The sequence below is a fragment of the Lepus europaeus genome, chromosome 8 (assembly GCF_033115175.1).
Source record: "Lepus europaeus isolate LE1 chromosome 8, mLepTim1.pri, whole genome shotgun sequence".
NCBI classification, from domain to species: Eukaryota; Metazoa; Chordata; class Mammalia; order Lagomorpha; family Leporidae; genus Lepus; species Lepus europaeus.
This window is the reverse complement of record NC_084834.1, coordinates 75,233,199-75,251,954: the sequence shown is the minus strand read 5'-3', so window position 1 is coordinate 75,251,954 and position 18,756 is coordinate 75,233,199. Positions and strand designations below refer to the sequence as shown.

The following is an 18,756-nucleotide window of genomic DNA, read 5'->3' as shown; positions in this document are numbered from 1 at the left end:
AGACAGTGAGAGAGACAGACAGAAAGGTCTTCCTTCCGTTGGTTCACTCCCCAAATGGCCACAATGGATGGAGCTGTGCCGATCCTAAGCCAGGAGCCAGGTGCTTCTTCCTGGTCTCCCATGCAGGTGCAGGAACTCAAGCACCGGGACCATCCACCACTACTTTCCCAGGCCACATCAAAGAACTGGACTGGTAGAAAAGCAACCGGGACTAGAACCAGCACCCATATGGGATGCTGGCGCCGCAGGCAGAGGATTAACCTAGTAAGCCACAGTGCTGGCCCCCTAAAATTTCTTTACACCATATTATTCTTTAAAAATGTAGTGTTTAGGGACAAGTATTTGACCTTGTAGTTAAGACACCAATGTCCCATATTAGAAGACCTGTGTTTGATACCTGGCACTTGCTCAATTCAAGCTTCCTGCAAATGCACATGCCAAGAGGCAGCAGACAATGGCTTCACTTCTAGCAATTCACATGGGAAATCTGCACTGAGTTCCTGGCTCCTACCTTTGAACTGACCCAGCCCCAACATTGCAAGCATGTGTGGGTGAACCCACATGAGTAAACCAGTAGATGGGAGCATGGGCTTGCTTTCTCTCTCTATCTCTCTCACTCTCTCTTTCTCTCTCTCTCTCTCCCCCCACCCCTTTTTATCTCAGTCTCTATCTCTGCCTCCTAAATAAATAAACTATTACTTATGGCAATACCATTATAGACCCTTAAAATAGTTTCAGATACTATCTTCCACCTATGAATAGCAAAACAGTCACGGTTCAGTTCCTTAAGATTTAATTTAGAACAAATAACTTTCCATACCTATTCATTGAAAACTGATAAACTGACACATTTTTAAATAATATGATAAGCAATAGTTAACAGAGGGGAAAGTATTGTGGCACAATGGGTTAAGTTGCTGCTTGGGATGTCTACATCCCACATCAGAGTGCTAGTTCAAGTCCTGGCTACTCTATTTCCAATCTAGCTTCCTGCTAATCGGCACCCTGAGAGGTGGCAGATGATGGCTCACATGCTTGGGATCCTGCCACTCAGGTGAGAGATCTGCATGGAGGCCCTGGTTTCTGGCTTTGGCCTATCCTGACTTTTGCTGACATTTGGTAAGTCAACCAGCAGATAGAAGATTCATATTCATTGTCTTTCTCCCCCTCCCTGTTTTCTGTACTGCCTTTCAAGTAGATAAAATAAGTAAGGAAACATTTTTAAAAGGTAGTGGAAGTTAACTGGTCAGCTAAAAGCCAAATAGTTAATGTACACTCCAATATGCACAGCATATAATATATATTGTTGGGGCTGGCACTGTGGTGCAGTGGGTTAAGCTGTCACCTGCAGTGCCAGCACCTCATATGGGCACTGGTTCAAGTCCCAGCTGCTCCACTTCTGAACATGCTCCCTGCTGATATGCCTGGGAAAGCAGCAGAAGATATCCCAAGTACTAAGGCCCTTGCATCTATGCAGGGGACTTGTATGGATCTCCAGGTTTCTGGTTTTGGCCTTGTCCAGTCCTGGCCATTGCAGCCAATTAGAAACTGAACCACCAGATGGAAGATTTTCTCTCTCTCTCTCTCTCTTACTTTCCCTCTCCCTCTGTCCCCTGTAACTCCACATTTCAAATAAATACATAAATCTTTAAAATACATATATATAGTTTAAATCAAACTTTTAGTTCTATAAAGTTGCTTGGTCATACTACATACAGTTTGTGGAGTTTGTGGAGTCCACAAACTGAAGCGCATAACTTAGGAAAGCTACATGAGTTCTAATTACTCTTTTTCTAAGTATTTTCAAAATACAATTATTTTACCGAGAAGTTCTAAATAGACTCATTCAAAGCTTTAAAGCCAAAAAAGAGACATGCGTTCCCGGTGTTTCACGCTGGCTCAGAGATTTTGAACAGAAATGACAGAAACACGAACCACGTACCTTCAGAAAGACTCGGCTTTGTTTTGTGCTTGGGTCCATCCTTGCAAGGGTGGAAGTTCAGCTGCTGTAAGACTGCTGGACAGATGACAGAGAAGTTGGAGCTGGTTAACTGGGTAGCATTTGAAAAGCCGTGCAGGGAGAAGATCTCCTCAGCAGACAAACACTAGAACAGAATAAACAAAGCAAACACACATTTGTTGGCATCGTAAAAACACACAGGCAAGATTTCATTAGACTCTGCACAGCATTAACTCTTAACACAAAAGCTCACCAAAGAAATACATGGACCATAAAACTGTAACACAGCCCAAATCTTTAAACCTTAGAAACAAAAAGACAGCAAAAAAAAAATCTTCTTAATACAACAGACAAAAACACAGCAGCTCATTTGGAAGTATCCAAAGACTTTTTAAAAAACTAATACAATCTCATCAGAAACTCTACAAGCTAGAAGGGAAAGGTGAGACATAGCCCAGGTACTAAGAGAGAAAAGCTGCCAGCCCAGAATATTATATCCTGCAAAGCTCTCATTTGTGAATGAAGGTGAAATAAAGATCTTTCATAGCAAACAGAAACTGAAAGAATTTGTCACCACTCATCCAGCCCTACAAAAGATGCTTAAAGATGTCTTACACACAGAAACACAGAAACACGGTCATCAATATGAAAGAAGGTAAAGGAAGGAAACCTCACAGCAAAACATCACAGGAAGCTCAAAGCATATATTAGAAAATATCTTTGGCAAATGGCAAGGCAAAGTTACTACTTATAAATAGCCACATTGACCGTTAATGGCCTGAACTGTCCAGTTAAAAGACACCGATTGGCTGATTGGGTTAAGGAACAAAACCCATCTTTTTGCTGCTTACAAGAAACACATCTTTCCAGCAAATATGCATACAGGCTGAAAGTGAAAGGCTAGAAAAAGATATACCATGCCAACAGAAATGAAAAAAAGAGCGGGTGTACCTATCTTAATACTGGACAGCATACACTTTAACACAAAAACTATTAGGAGAGACAAAGAGGGGCACTATATAATGATTAAGGGATCCACTCAACAGGAAGATATAACGATTATCAATGTATATGCACCTAATTACAAGGCACCGGTTTATTTAAAAGATTTGTTAAAGGACTTAAAGGGAGACTTAGACTCCAATACAATAGTACTGGGGGACTTCAATACTCCACTCTCAGAAATAGACAGAACAGCAGGACAGAAGATCAACAAGGAGACAGTAGATTTAAACGACACTATAGCCCAAATGGATCTAACAGATATCTACAGAACTTTTCATTCTACACAGAAAGCATTTACATTCTTTTCAGCAGTACATGCAACCTTCTCTAGGATTGAATATATTCTAGGCCATAAAGCAAGCCTCAGTAAATTCAAAAGAATTAGAATCATACCATGCAGCTTCTCAGACCATAAAAGAATGAAGTTGGAAATTAGCAACTCAGAAATCCCTAGAGCATATGCCAACTCATGGAGTTGAACAACATGCTCCTGAATGAACAATGGGTCACAGAAGAAATCAAAAGAGAAATCAAAAATTTTCTGGAAGTAAACGAGGATAACAGCTCAACATACCAAAACCTAGAGGATACAGCAAAAGCAGTGTTAAGAGGAAAGTTTTTATCAATAGGTGCCTACATCAAGAAATTGGAAAGGCACCAAATAGATGAGCTTTCAAGTCATCAAAGGATCTAAAAAATCTGCAGCAAACCAGACCAAAAGCTAGTAGGAGAAGAGAAATAATTAAAATCAGAGAAGAAATTAACAGGATTGAATAAAAAAAAAAAAACATTACAAAAAATCAGCCAAACGAGGAGCTGGTTTTTTGAAAAAATAAACAAAATTGACACCCCATTGGCCCAACTAACTAAAAAAAGAAGAGAAAAGAACCAAATCAATAAAATCAGAGATGAAAAAGGAAACATAACAACAGACACCACAGAAATAAAAAAATCATTAGAAATTACTACAAGGACTTGTATGCCAGCAAACAGGGAAATCTATCAGAAATGGATAGATTCCTGGACACATACAACCTACCTAAATTGAACCAGGAAGACATAGAAAAGCTAAACAGACCCATAACTGAGACAGAAATTGAAACAGTAATAAAGGCCCTCCAAACAAACAAAAGCCCAGGACCAGATGGATTCACTGCTGAATTCTTCCAGACATTTAAAGAAGAACTAACTCCAATTCTCCTCAAACTATTCAGAGCAATTGAAAAAGAGGGAATCCTCCCAAATTCTTTCTATGAAGCCAGCATCACCTTAATTCCAAAGCTGGAAACAGATGCAGCATCGAAAGAGAATTACAGACCTGTATCCCTGATGAACATAGACGCAAAAATCCTCAATAAAATTCTGGCCAATAAAATGCAACATCACATTACAAAGATCATCCACCCAGACCAAGTGGGATTTATCCCTGGTATGCAGGGATGGTTCAATGTTCATAAAACAATCAATGTGATACACCACATTAACAGACTGCAGAAGAAAAACCATATGATTCTCTCAATAGACGCAGAGAAAGCATTTGATAAAATACAACACCCTTTCATGATGAAAACTCTAAGCAAACTGGGTATGGAAGGAACATTCCTCAATACAATCAAAGCAATATATGAAAAACCCACGGCCAACATCCTATTGAATGGGGAAAAGGTGGAAGCATTTCCACGGAGATCTGGTACCAGACAGGGATGCCCTCTCTCAACACTGCTATTCAATATAGTTCTGGAACTTTAAGCCAGAGCTATTAGGCAAGAAAAAGAAATTAAAGGGATACAAATTGGGAAGGAAGAACTCAAACTATCCCTCTTTGCAGATGATATGATTCTTTATGTAGGGGCTGCAAAGAACTCCACTAAGAGACTATTGGAACTCATAGAAGAGTTTGGCAAAGTAGCAGGATATAAATCACAGTAGGATCTCTGTCTTTAATGTGCTGTACACTGTTATTTATGCTATAACTAGTACTCCAACAGTATTTTTTTTCACTTTGTGTTGCTATATGGGGGCAAACTGTTGAAATCATTACCTAATATATACTAAACTGATCTTCTGTATAAAAAGAGAATTGAAAATGAATCATGATTTGATTGGAAGGGGAGAAGGAGCGGGAAAGGGGAGGGTTGTGGGTAGGAGGGAAGTTTTGGGAGGGGGAAGCCACTGTAACCCATAAGCTGTACTTTGGAAATTTATATTCATTAAATAAAAGTTTAATAAAAAAAGAAAATGAAAATTATAAAAAAATAAAATCAATGCACAAAAATCAACAGCCTTTGTATACACAGGCAATGCCACGGCTGAGGAAGAACTTCTAAGTTCAATCCCATTCACAATAGCTACAAAAACAATCAAATACCTTGGAATAAACTTAACCAAAAATGTTAAAGATCTCTACGATGAAAATTACAAAACCTAAAAGAAAGAAATAGAAGAGGATACCAAAAAATGGGAAAATCTTCCATGCTCATGGATTGGAAGTATCAACATCATCAAAATGTCTATTCTCCCAAAAACAATTTATACATTCAATGCAATACCAATCAAAATACAAAAGACATTCTTCTCACATATGGAAAAAATGATGCTGACATTCATATGGAGACACAGGAGACTACAAATAGCTAAAGCAATCTTGTACAACAAAAACAAAGCCAGAGGCATCACAATACCAGATTTCAGGACATACTATAGGGCAGTTGTTGTGAAAACAGCATGGTACTGGTACAGAAACAGATGGATAGACCAATGGAACAGAATAGAAACACCAGAAATCAACCCAAACATCTACAGCCAACTTATATTTGATCAAGGATCCAAAACCAATCCATGGAGTAAGGACAGTCTATTCAATAAATGGTGCTGGGAAAACTGGATTTCCTCATGCAGAATCATGAAGCAAGACCCCTACCTTTCACCTTACACAAAAATTCACTCAACATGGATTAAAGACTTAAATCTATGACCCAAAACCATCAAATTATTAGAGAGCATTGGAGAAACCCTGCAAGATATAGGTACTGGCAAAGACTTCTTGGAAAAGACCCCAGGAGCACAGGCAGTCAAAGCCAAAATTAACATTTGGGATTGAATCAAATTGAGAAGTTTCTGTACTTCAAAAGAAACAGTCAGGAAAGTGAAGAGGCAACCAACAGAATGGGAAAAAATATTTGCAAACTATGCTACAGATAAAGGGTTGATAACCAGAATCTACAAAGAAATCAAGAAACTCCACAACATCAAAACAAACAACCCACTTAAGAGATGGGCAAAGGACCTCAACAGACATCTTTCCAAAGAGGAAATCCAAATGGCCAACAGACACATGAAAAAATGTTCAAGATCACTAGCCATCAGGGAAATGCAAATCAAAACCACAATTAGGTTTCACTTCACCCAGGTTAGAATGGCTCACATTCAGAAATCCACCAACAATAGATGCTGGAGAGGATGTGGGGAAAAAGAGACACTAACCCACTGTTGGTGGGAAGGCAAACTGGTTAAGCCACTATGGAAGTCAGTCTGGAGATTCCTCAGAAACCTGAACATAACCCTACCATTCAACCCAGCCATCCCACTCCTTGGAATTTACCCAAAAGAAATTAAATTGGTAAACAAAAAAGCTGTCTGCACATTAATGTTTATTGCAGCTCAATTCACAATAGCTAAGACCTGGAACCAACCCAAATGCCCAACAACAGTAGACTGGATAAAGAAATTATGGGACATGTACTCTATAGAATACTATACAGCAGTGAAAAACAATGAAACCCAGTCATTTGCAACAAGATGGAGGAATCTGGAAAACATTATGCTGAGTGAATTAAGCCAGTCCCAAAGGGACAAATATCATATGTTTTCTCTGATCGGCAACAACTAACTGAGCACCAAAGGGAAAACCTGTTGAAGTGAAATGGACACTATGAGAAACAGAGACTTGATCAGCTCTTATCCTGACTGTTGATGTACAATGTAATACTTTGTCCATTTTAGTATTTTTTTGTTCTAGTAGTAGTGGTTGAACTCTGCAATTAACACACAATTATTCTTAGGTGTTTAAATTTTAACTGAAAATTGATTCCTGTTAAATATAAGAGTGGGAATAAGAGAGGGAGGAGATGTACAATTTGGGATATGCTCAATCGGACTTTCCCCAAATGGTGGAGTTAGAAACATGCCAGGGGATTCCAATACAATCCCATCAAGGTGGCATGTACCAATGCCATCTCGCTAGTTCATGTGGTCAATTTCAGTTCACAATTGATCACGCTGATAGGTCTAAGAGTCAAAGGGATCACACAAACAAGACTAGTGTCTGCGAATACTAACTGATAAAATCAGAAAGGGAGAGAACCATCCAACATGGGAAGCAGGATACACAGCAGACTCATAGAATGGCAGATGTCCTAAATAGTACTCTGGCCTCAGAATCAGCCCTTAAGGCATTCAGATCTGGCTGAAGAGCCCATGAGAGTATTGTAGGCATGGAAAGCCAAGATACGCTGGGGGAAAAAAAAAAAAGGAAGACCTAAATGAAAGATCTCTGTGAGTGTGATCCCAGTGGGAAGAACGGGGCCATCAAAGAAGGAGGTACTTTTCTCTGAAGGGAGGAAAGAACTTCCACTTTGACTATGACCCTGTCGGAATCAGATCTAAGTCAGCAAACCCTAAAGGCTTCCATAGCCTTGGCAACTCATGACTAGAGCCTAGGGAGATTACTGACGCCATAAACAAGAGTGTTAAATTGTTAAATCAACATCAAGAGTCACTGTGTACTTACTTCCCATGTGGGATCTGTCCTTAATGTGTTGTCCAATGTGAAGTGATGCTATTTAACTAGTACTGAAACAGTATTTTACACTTTGTGTTTCTGTGTGGGTGCAAACTGATGAAATCTTTACTTAATATATACAAATCGATCTTCTGTATATAAAGATAATTGAAAAGGAATATTGATGTGAATGGAATGGGAGAGGGAGTGGGAGATGGGGGAGTGTGATTGGGTGGGAAACTATGGTGGAGGAGCCATTGTAATCCATAAACTGTACTTAGGAAATTTATATTTACTAAATAAAAATAAAATAAAAAAACTAATACAAATGATTTTAAGGCAATTTTATGATCTCAGCCTTCCCTCTAAGTTTACTTGTTTTAAGTTTGAATGGATAGTTTGAATGGGCTACTGTCATGGCTCTTACAAACACCTGGTTCCTTACAGTTCCATAGTTAAGAAATTCACTCCTTTTCTATACAACAATAGTAATTCCAATATATAAAATGTTGTCTTAAAATGTGTTTTGTCACCAATTACTATTCACTGAAATATGTATTAACCTCAGTGAGGGTAGGTATATTTTATAAAGTTTGGAAAATAGTGGTGTGCTATTTAGAATTTCATTAAGGAATTGATAGAATCTATACTAGAACAAACCTGTGAAAATAACTTGTTACAGATATCATTTCATGTTCAGGTTAAACTTTCAACTATAAATTGGGTTCCATAGATATAAAAATTTTAAAAGGATATAAAATAAATGCTAATAAATGTCTTACATATAATGTGAAAAACATTCACTCAAATAGGAAAGTCCATTTGTAATAAATGCAGTGGAGAAAAGTTCTGTGCATACTTTAGTCAATCCTTAAACAATACTAAGACCTTAGCAATGTGCTATAGACTGAATTTTATCTCCCAAAATCCATACGTTGAAGGCCCCTGGGCTTCTGGGAGAGAATGAGTTTGCTGAACTCATGAAGGTAGGGCCCTGGCCCGATGGATTGCTGTCATTGTAAGAAGAGACATCAGAGAACTTGCTCACTTGCACTCTCTCTCTAAACTCTACCAGACAGCAATCCTCTGGCAACTTGGTCTTACACTTTCAATCTCTAGAACCATGAGAAAATCAATTTCGGTTGTTTGAGCTGCCTAGGCTACATACATATTTTGTAGTGGCAACCTGAACTGACTAATACACTGTGAATAATATTGAAAACTCAAAAGTTGATGTTAATTGTTTGACTATAACAATTATAACAGAAACAATGTAAATTGTCAGATTTGGATACAAGGAGATCACTACTATTTATCAAAGAAGTTGGGAAACAGCCAGTTAAGGAAGGGACAATTTATTTATCACCATGCCGTCATGCGGGAGCATAATTGCTAGACTGAAAAATTACAGGGCCCAGGTGGTTCAACCAGCCTCTGTGTCGTTCCAGGAATAGCAGGTGTGAGAGAACAAACACAAAGCAGAGCTGTTTCCTGCAAGGATGAATTTACCTCCCTGGGCTTCAAGTTCCTCCAGAGGCTCAGCAGGAGGGAAAGAGGAAGCTCTCTAGATAATCTCCAAAACTTCTCAGAAGTAACATTTTAGGACTTCCTAGAACTTGACTGGTAAACCATTCTTTTCATTCTCAGGTTGGGAGCCTTCCCTGGATCAGAGGGTGCACTTGACAAGGCACAGTCACTACGTTTTTTTTTTTGTTTGTTTGTTTTTTTTAGAATAAAAACTAATAGAAATGACAAGTGCAGCACACATAAGAGAATAAGTGGTGCTTAGTCAAACTCCAGCCTCAGTTACACACTGTACATATCACATGTGTAAACTAGACTGCAGGGTAAAATTTACTTCTTACTGGGAATGGCAACAGGACTTTGAATGTCCTTGCCTCTTAGGATATCACAACTGCCATTGTATATCATTAAAGACTCTCTCCCGAAGTATTTTTAATGGTGTTGTCAAATGAGACATAATTAGGACTGTAAGACAGCTTAGAGCCTTGATGATCTGTGCAGGTGGACATAGATAACACAACAGAGATAATATGATCGTGGCAACTTTGATAATATGAACGTGGCAATCACCAGGAAGCACACGGAGGTGAGGAGATGACAAAACTCAAGGCCTTGCCCCCTGATAAGCAGATGAAAACAAGAATTCTAACAGTAGGCCAAAACTGAATTCATCACAGGCCTGATCAATTTTCAAGAGCTACCTATCTATAGGCAGAATGCAAGTAGGTTTGGATAGTAGCCTATGCTGGTGTCAAAACAGACTTGATTTTTATTGCACTTTGATTTTAAAAAAGTTGAACCTAAAACAAAAGAAGGCAGTTGTCTAAGACACAGCAGTGTCTCTTAAAGGGACAAATAGGATGAGAGGCCAGGGCCAGGACAGTGAGGGAAACAACAAAACCAGTTGAGCCACTGCTGCTGAAGAGGAAGTTCAAGCACTCTCTCAAGCACACCCCTGTACCTCCAAAAAATGACTACATAAGTTATGGAAGTAGTAGAATGCCCAAGGCTTCCTAGAAAACAACTCCCTGTAATTATACTGAATAGTGTGGGTCTGAATGCCATGCTGTGATGAGTTTCACTCCCCTTCACGCTCCTGTCCTGACAATTTTCCTTCTTATTGCTTTAGTTGTATCTAGCAGTTCTCAAGAATGCCACCCTGACACTTGCTGGGGTTTTTTTTTTTTTTTTTTTTTTTTGGTGGGGAGGGGGGGATGAGGAAAAACTCTAATCAGCAGATGCCTTCCTAAGGACTTTTAATAACTTTTGACTTAAATTCATATTTGATAGTCTCTGTTACAGTAAAGTGATCTCAAATGGAGCCTTAGATTCATGAAATACCACAATAAGATGGAGATGGAGGTAAAAGGGATTAGACACATATTCTAAATAAGAACCCCAAATGATACTGAAAATCATTTGAGAGAATAGTTCCATGCACATCTGCCTTCCTAACTCCTTCCTCACCAGTTCTGGCTACACGGATGTTTCTCTGCTTCTTTCCCAAACAGGCTTTTGGGAGAATGGTCGGGGTTGGTGCAAGGACTGGGCAGGAGGAAGGTTGAGTGATGAGGGCAAGTTCCTCCCTCAGTAGTTTATACACTCGACATCTGCTTATAATAAATGCCTAGGAGTCTGGCAAGATCTGGGTTACACAGCATGGATGCTGACGAAGACTCCCTCCTTGATTAAACTTCAGGCAGGTGTCTCTAAGCGCAAGTCTTGACCACAGCATCTATCCTTGTGGGGCCTGCATCCTCCTATTGCAGTAAGACACCTGCTAAGCATATTTTCTAGAGAATCCTTTACCCTATCTGGTCACACAGTAAGTAGTCAAATTCCTCATTCCCTACCCTGGATTTCTTCCCATCCTGGCCTGTCTTCTGTAACAAGCCTGTTAGGTCCACTTAACCAAAATCTCCCTCCACTGAACCCACCAAGCTCTTTGGCTCTCAGTCCTCACTGTCACACGGTATCCAGATGAGCCCAGTTCTGCACAGACCCTTGTGATGGAAAACTTTGTGTGAGCTTGACCAGATTAAACATGGTTTCTGAGCGTGTTTCCAGATAGAATGAGCATCTGAGGCGGTGAACGTGGTACATGGCCCTCCCCACTGTGAGTGGGCATCATCCAATGCCCTGAATACTTGAGTAGAACACAAGGTGGAGGGAGGGAGACTGCGCCTGTTTTCCTGCACCACTGCCTGAGCTGGGACATTCTCTCCCCTTTTCCCCAGCTCTCAGTCTAGAATGTGCACCATCCTCTCTCCTGACTCTCAGGCCTTCGGACTCAACCTCACCACCAGCCTTGCTTGGTCCCCAGTTCGCGGGAGATGGTGTGACTGCTCAGCTTCCAAAAGCACATGAGCCAATTCTTCAAATTAAATTCTGTGTATCTGTTTCTCTCTCTCTGCCTCTCAAAGACAGAAACGCGTTTAAGATAATAATCTAAATTGATCAAATGTAGTGAATGCCTGCCTGGGATTCCCTCTCCACCATGGTGTAACTGACTGCCAGCCTGGCCAGAAGTCCCCATCTGCGTCATGTGGGTGGGGCTGACCAGCGTACATAGGACCCAGACATGTTTACTCTTCGACTAAGCTCCCGAAGATGTGTTTTTCCACTAGGACTGCTATGATGCTGAGGAATCCTTAAGCTATCTTTGCCACCATGGGAAAGAAAGCTGACTGAAAAAATAGACCCACAGCTTTCCAATACCACCGCTGATCGCTTGCATGCACCTGTGCCTGAAGCGGTTTCACTCCTTGATTTTTCAGTTCCCTGAGTCACTGAATTCTCTTTTGTTTCCTCTTTCACTTCTCCAAATGAAAGAGTCTTGATGAATTCGCGAAGGTATTATTTAAACATCAGTTTTTTAAAGCTAGTGAATGGGGGCTGGTGATGTGGCCCAGCAGGTAGAGTCACTGGTTGCAATGTCAGCATCCCATATGGGTGCTGGTTCAAGTCCTGGCTTCTCCACTTCTGATCCAGCTCCCTGCTAATGCACATAGGAAAGCAGCAGAGGATTGCCCAACTGCTTGGGCCCCTGTACCCATGTGGGAGACCCAGAGGAAGCTCCTGGCTTCGGTCTGACCCAGCCCCAGCTGTTGCCACCATCTGGGGGAGTGAACCAGGGATAGAAGACCACTCTCTCCAGCTCTTTCTCTAACACTGCCTTTCAAATAAATAAAATACATCTTTAAAAAATGAATCAAATCCTGTCTTTAAAATAATAACAAAAAAACAAAGTTGATGAATTAATTCTACATCCATAACCTATGGGCAAACAAAATGATAAACTTTTCCACTCTTTAAAGCTTCTCCATTTCATCTTCCTTTTCTTAACACATGGGTTCTTTTTCTCTACTTGGCTGTCTTGTCAACTGGCAAACAGTAAATACAACAGGACCACATGATTCGATGCCCATTATGCCAAGGCATTCACACCACACCAGAAAAGAAATATCCCATTCAAAAGTCACCCCAGAGATGGTTTCAGATTTTATGTTGCCATGGACTGGGTTCTGTGGGAAGCTAAGCAGTTCATATTCCCAATGAGAACACTGCTGGGCATGGCTATGATATCTCTGTGGAGGTGAGGGGAGGCAGAGAGAACAGTGTGTAATACATTTAGACACAGTGACCATCAAAATTAGAATGAAACATCTAGATCAGCCCATTTTGCTCGGCTGTGATACAACCAAGCCACACACTTCAAATTCCATTACAGAGCCCCTAAGGGCGTGGGCTCTGTCTGCCTCCTTTTCCTTTGGTGACTTCTCTGCCCTGCCTTGCTCTGCACGGTTGCAGCTGTTGTTTCTCAGCAATAACTACAGCCCCTTCTCATGCTTGCCCTGCATGCAGCTGTGCAAACAGGCTGCAACCCACCCTGCCCATACCCCAGGTGAAAGCAGCCTCCTATGCTTTGAAGAGATGCAACAAGTAAAAGGCTTAATAAGAATACGCAAGACCATTTGTGACTTCTGCTGTCATAGAAGCCCATTCCATTTCTCCCTCATCCTTATTCATTCACCAACTAGGTGAATTACACTTTCTCTGCGCCAGGTGTTCTCGTAGGTGATAAGACTAAGACGTGGGCTCCATCTTTAACAAGTTCACCATTCAGCCGAGAAAACAGCTAGAAACAAGATGGGGAAGTACAGTAAAGATAAGTGCAAGGTATTGTCAGATAAAAAAAAAAGGAGAGCTGTCCTAGAGAAACAGATACTTGCAGTGTCTGGAAAGCTACTTTGGTGCTTTTGAAAGTTGGGGAAAGGAGAGATGATTCACAAAAATTAAGGGAGAAAACAAGTGTGTGATCAGTTGATAAGTGAATTTTAGAAGCAATAGTTACCACAGGAGTTTTAAGAAGCAGAGCCACAGTGACAGAGCTATGATACATGCTTAATGTTTATCATCTTTTTTTAATCCATTCATCAAATAAAGTGGATTTTAGAAGAAATCTGGATGAAGATTTCTCTTAGGCAGGTAAACTGTCTAAGACTAAACAAGTCAGAAATGTTAAAGCCAGAATGCAAAACTGTATCATCTTGGGTCTTTGATTTCTAAGCCAGTACCCTGGCTGCCATGTCTTTAGTGAACACTGAAAACTCAAACAGTGAAAGAGGAAATCCTTCAGACCCTGGCAGGGAGCGTATTTTGTCAACCCTGTTAGAGACTTGAGTCATAAACTTAAATGACTCTTAGATCATATTTAAGATCCTGCCCAGAAAGGGACCTTACAAACAATCCTATAACTCAAACATCAACCAAGTTTTCTCACCAAGCGGAGACCTAAGAAGGAAATGAAATATGATCATGAGTCTTTGCCTCCCAATAAACTTCCTGCCCATTACAGGAAAACAGAGCAGGTGCCTCAGCCTTGCTAAGGCAACAGATACTGACAGCCCAGAATCAGCACAGCCCCTTGTGCCGTAGGCCCCTGGCTGACAACCCTGCTGTAAAGTATTTGCATCACAAGATCATCAAACCTACAACATCTTGAATGCTCTGTCTTCAGATTACACCTTGCTAATTCATCTACCTGTGCTACATCACATAACTTCACAACGATGAGACCAATCCAACTGGCCACAGATTGTTAGGAATGTACTCAGAGAAAGAAAAGGTGAAGATCCAAAATGATTCCCTACTGGAAAAGAAACTTTGGAATCCTTGGGCTCATATCTACTTGGTATTCACTGACTGTAATACCACTAATATTATATACCTGGTACACAGCAGTGGTAAATAAATACATGTTGAATGAATGAATGGGTAAATGAATGAATGAACCTCCCACTCTGTCTTCCCAGAATTGCTTAACTAATTGTAAAATTGGTTTAAGTTCATAGTAATAACCGAAAAAAACTATGAAAAAGTAAAAGAAAACAAATGCAGAAAGTAAAGTACACCTAAGAGTGTTTCAATTAAGGCAACAGGCCAAGATCCCAAGAGAACAATTTAAATATATAAATTTAAAATGGTGATTTGGGCTTAACAATAGGGAGGCCAATTCTGACCCCTGAAACTGAACAGTGCCAGTTATTTATCCTCTCGGGGGGTCACTGAGCAACGTTGTGAGATTGGTGATTTAAATGCTCCACTCTCACAACAGGAGTGAGGAAAGCGAGAGTGTCTGAGGAAGTCACTTCCAGACTGGTTACTGCTGTGACTACCTAAGCTCTGTTACAGGCAACTCCAGTGTCATGTCCTACCCTCCCCGGTGGCTGTTCATTTTGTATTCATTTTGTATATGAGCCAAATCGCCCTCTACCAACCTTCTCTTGAAGCTTCTCTTGAAGCTTTTCCCTCTTAAATTTGTTTTCTTTTTTTTTTTTTTTTTTTTTTTTTTTTTTACAGGCAGAGGGGACAGTGAGAGAGAGAGACAGAGAGAAAGGTCTTCCTTTGCCATTGGTTCACCCTCCAATGGCCGCTGTGGCCGGCGCACCACGCTGATCCGATGGCAGGAGCCAGGTGCTTATCCTGGTCTCCCATGAAGTGCAGGGCCCAAGCACTTGGGCCATCCTCCACTGCACTCCCGGGCCACAGCAGAGAGCTGGCCTGGAAAAGGGGCAACCGGGACAGGATCGGTGCCCCGACCGGGACTAGAACCCGGTGTGCCAGCGCCGCAAGGCGGATGACTAGCCTAGTGAGCCATGGCGCCAGCCATGTTTTCAAAGCTTACTCATTATTATCTTATCAAAGTAGAAGGCTGAATTCTTTTAAGGTTTCAACAACAAAGACGACTCTGGATTATCTCTAGGGTAAAGAGGTGGCTCATCAAGGGATCCCAACTCTGTTTGCACCAGATTAAATCTCCCTCAGGTTTTGTTACAGAAGCCTCCCAGGTGCTAATGTATTCCCACCAGCCACATAGACACCCCACACACACATACACACACACACGTGTGCACAGCACTTAAACACACAAATATCACATACCCACACATATACTCACACACTCACATAACATACACATTAACATTCACATACACTCATGCACACTCATACTATCACACACTCAGACTCTCATGCACACTCACATTCACATTCACTAATGAATTCTCACACATACACACAAACACACACATACACACTCATAATCACTCAAACTCTTCCTGAAAAAGAGATGAAAAGAGTCTTTCCTAGATACATTGTTAAAAGAGGAAAATGTCTTGCTTCATCAAACATTGGTAAGGGAGAAAAAGACTATTTTGAAACAATTTGCATGGAATGCAGCACTTCGGTAACTAAGGTTAAATATAGTAAGGAGTTAATAGTGTTTGTTGCTAGGTGGTGAATTACAGGTGATTTTTATTTTTGTTTCCTTATATCTCTCTAAATAGGCCAAAGTTTTAAACAATGTACTTGACTTCCTATTTCATTTAGAAAAATAAAAAATTAAATTCTGATTTTTATCACTTTTCTAGCTTCCGTTAAATGCAAGATAAGCGGGAGTTTTTTTTTTATTTTACTAAAATCAAGATATGTTAAGAACTACAACATGCTTTTTAAAAGATGCTGACGATGTTTTCTGACTTGATCATACAGGCTGGCAGCTTCCAAAGCCCAGTCCTTTTCCACAGTTTCCCAAGGCCTTTTCTGCCCCAAAGGCCTGCAGCGGTATCAGAGCACACTCGGTGAATTCTTGCTCTCCCTACCCTGCCCTGCCTCCAGGTGGCAGGGGCCGCCCTACTTTCCATTACCTGTGAGCTCATCCCAAAGGCTTTCTCCCAACTGCTGCCAAGAACAAGATGCCTTTTTGCTTTGCTGCTCACCGAGGACTTCCCGCTCAGTGCCTCCAGGGACTAAGTGTCAAGGTCAAGCCTCCCTTCCTCCACAGAGATCCCACAAGGAATGAGCTCATCCTTCAAAGCCACCTCACCTCTGCATAGAGGTGAGAGAGACTGGCCTTGTCTATCTCAGACGCAACCACAAGACCATGCACGGTGGGTTTCACAGCATGCTCCAGGAACTCATGGGGGTTGCCAAGACCCTAGCAGAGAATCTTAAAGATCAAAATTATATTCAGAGTAGTACGGACACTCCATGTTTCTTTTTTACTCTCAGTCTTCTGTGGGGTCTCCAGAGGTTGCCAAAGATTGAACGCAGAAGCATACATGAGAATCTCAGCATCTTCTAATAAGTTAGATATTAAAGAGATTTGCAAAAAATGGAAAACAATGTTATTCTCACTATTTTTTGGTTATGTAAAATTCAGTTTTTTTCATTTTAAATGTTAACCAGGGGTGGGTGTATTAGTATTATTACACTTAATAAATTAAATAAACATTTTAAATTTTATCAACATTAATTTCTAATTTTATTTTATTAAATATTAATTTATAGTTTCTGACATTGATAAATATTATAGGTACAAATCACATATACTAAGGCTCTTTGGGGCCCACAATAATTTTTGCAAGTACTAATGAGTCTTGAGAACAAAAAGTTTGAGAATCTAGCACACAACAATGACACACAGACAAGCCCCCATACGCCACTTAACCAAAGAGCTTCTGAACTGGAACCAGTGCTGTGGTGCAGTGGGTTAACGCCTGGCCTGTAGCGCTGGCATCACATATGGGTGCCGGTATGAGACCCAGCTGTTCCACTTCCAATCCAGCTCTCCGCTATGGCCTGGGATAGCTGTAGAAGATAGCACAAGTCCTTGGGCCCCTGTACCCACATGAGAGACCTGGAGGAACTCTGGCTCTTGGCTTTGGATCGGCTTAGCTACAACCTTTGTGGCCATCTAGGGAGTAAACCAGCAGATGGAAGACCTCTCTCTCTCTCTGCTTCTGCCTTTAACTCTGCCTTTCAAATAAATAAATAAATCGTGAAAAAAAAAAAGATAGGTTTATTTGGGTGCAAAAAGAATTGTGAAACCCATGCGTAGTTTTTTCATAATACATATTTCCTGTGGACTTTCAGAAATTCCCTCATATTGTTTCACTTACCCCTTCCTCTCCAGCCTCCTGGACCCATGGTACTTGTTTAACACTTAGGGAGTGCTTCCTGGTGTGACTATTTGCTCATGAAATAGACGACTCTTTAATAAGGTCATAACTTCTACAAAGAATGGACTTCTTCCTTTCTATACCTTCTTCAACTTCCCTCAAGGCTTTAGACAGGTTTTATTCAGTGTATAAACATTCACTACTTTGATAGATTAAGGAAAGGGGGTGGATAAAACTAAATGAGACACTATCAACAGTATGAATATACTTTTGAGAACTATGAATCAACAACCTGAGAGTCGTGTATCAGGATCTCGGAGGAATCAAGTTTCACAATCACAAGTTCTTCTGCTCATCCTATGAACTTTCCCAGAATCATTGTGGTATGGTGCTTCCACTACTAGTAAGCTAATACTGGCACCAGGTTTTCCAAGTTGCCCTGAAAAGTACAGCTATATGCTATGAAGGAAATAAGTGAGTGGGAAATCCTGTAAAATTGAGAAAATCAAGTAACAAAAAATTCACTATATCCTTCTATTCAGACAACATATAGGTTAAACTTTAACACATCACTTCTTTAATGCTATTTTCAAAATTCATGTGTCTGCATCAAAGAAAAGAATCATTGGTTAATTTATATGAGCCACTAGGTTGACCTAACTAACCTCGTTGTGTTGTTATAAAATTTATTGAACATAAGATTTTCTTTTTTTTTTTACAATGATTTTTTTTAAGATTTTCTTTAAAAAAAATATTTATTTATTTATTTGAAAGTCTTGGTTACCGACAGAGAGGGACAGACACACACGCACACACACAGAGAGAGTGAGAGAGAGAAAGAGAGATCTTCTATCTGCTGGTCCACCATCTAGATGGCTGCAATGGCCAGGGCTGAGCCAGGCCTAAGCCAGGAGCCAGGAGCTTCTTTCAGGTTTCCCACAAGAGTGGCAGGGGCCCAAGTACTTGGGCCATCTTCCCCTGCTTTCCCTATCTAGATCTGAAGTGGAGCGCTCAGAATGTGAACC

General features: G+C 40.6%; 1 protein-coding gene across 3 annotated transcripts in view; it reads right to left on the bottom strand.

Annotated features, from left to right (window-relative positions):
• Positions 1-18,756, bottom strand: part of SLC39A8 (solute carrier family 39 member 8) — an 85,038-nt gene that overhangs the window by 51,538 nt on the left and 14,744 nt on the right. For all 3 annotated transcript variants that reach the window (XM_062199818.1, XM_062199817.1, XM_062199819.1), the window contains exon 3: positions 1,943-2,105. In XM_062199818.1, coding sequence (XP_062055802.1) covers positions 1,943-2,105 — 163 coding nt within the window. The remainder of the gene's footprint in view (positions 1-1,942; positions 2,106-18,756) is intronic.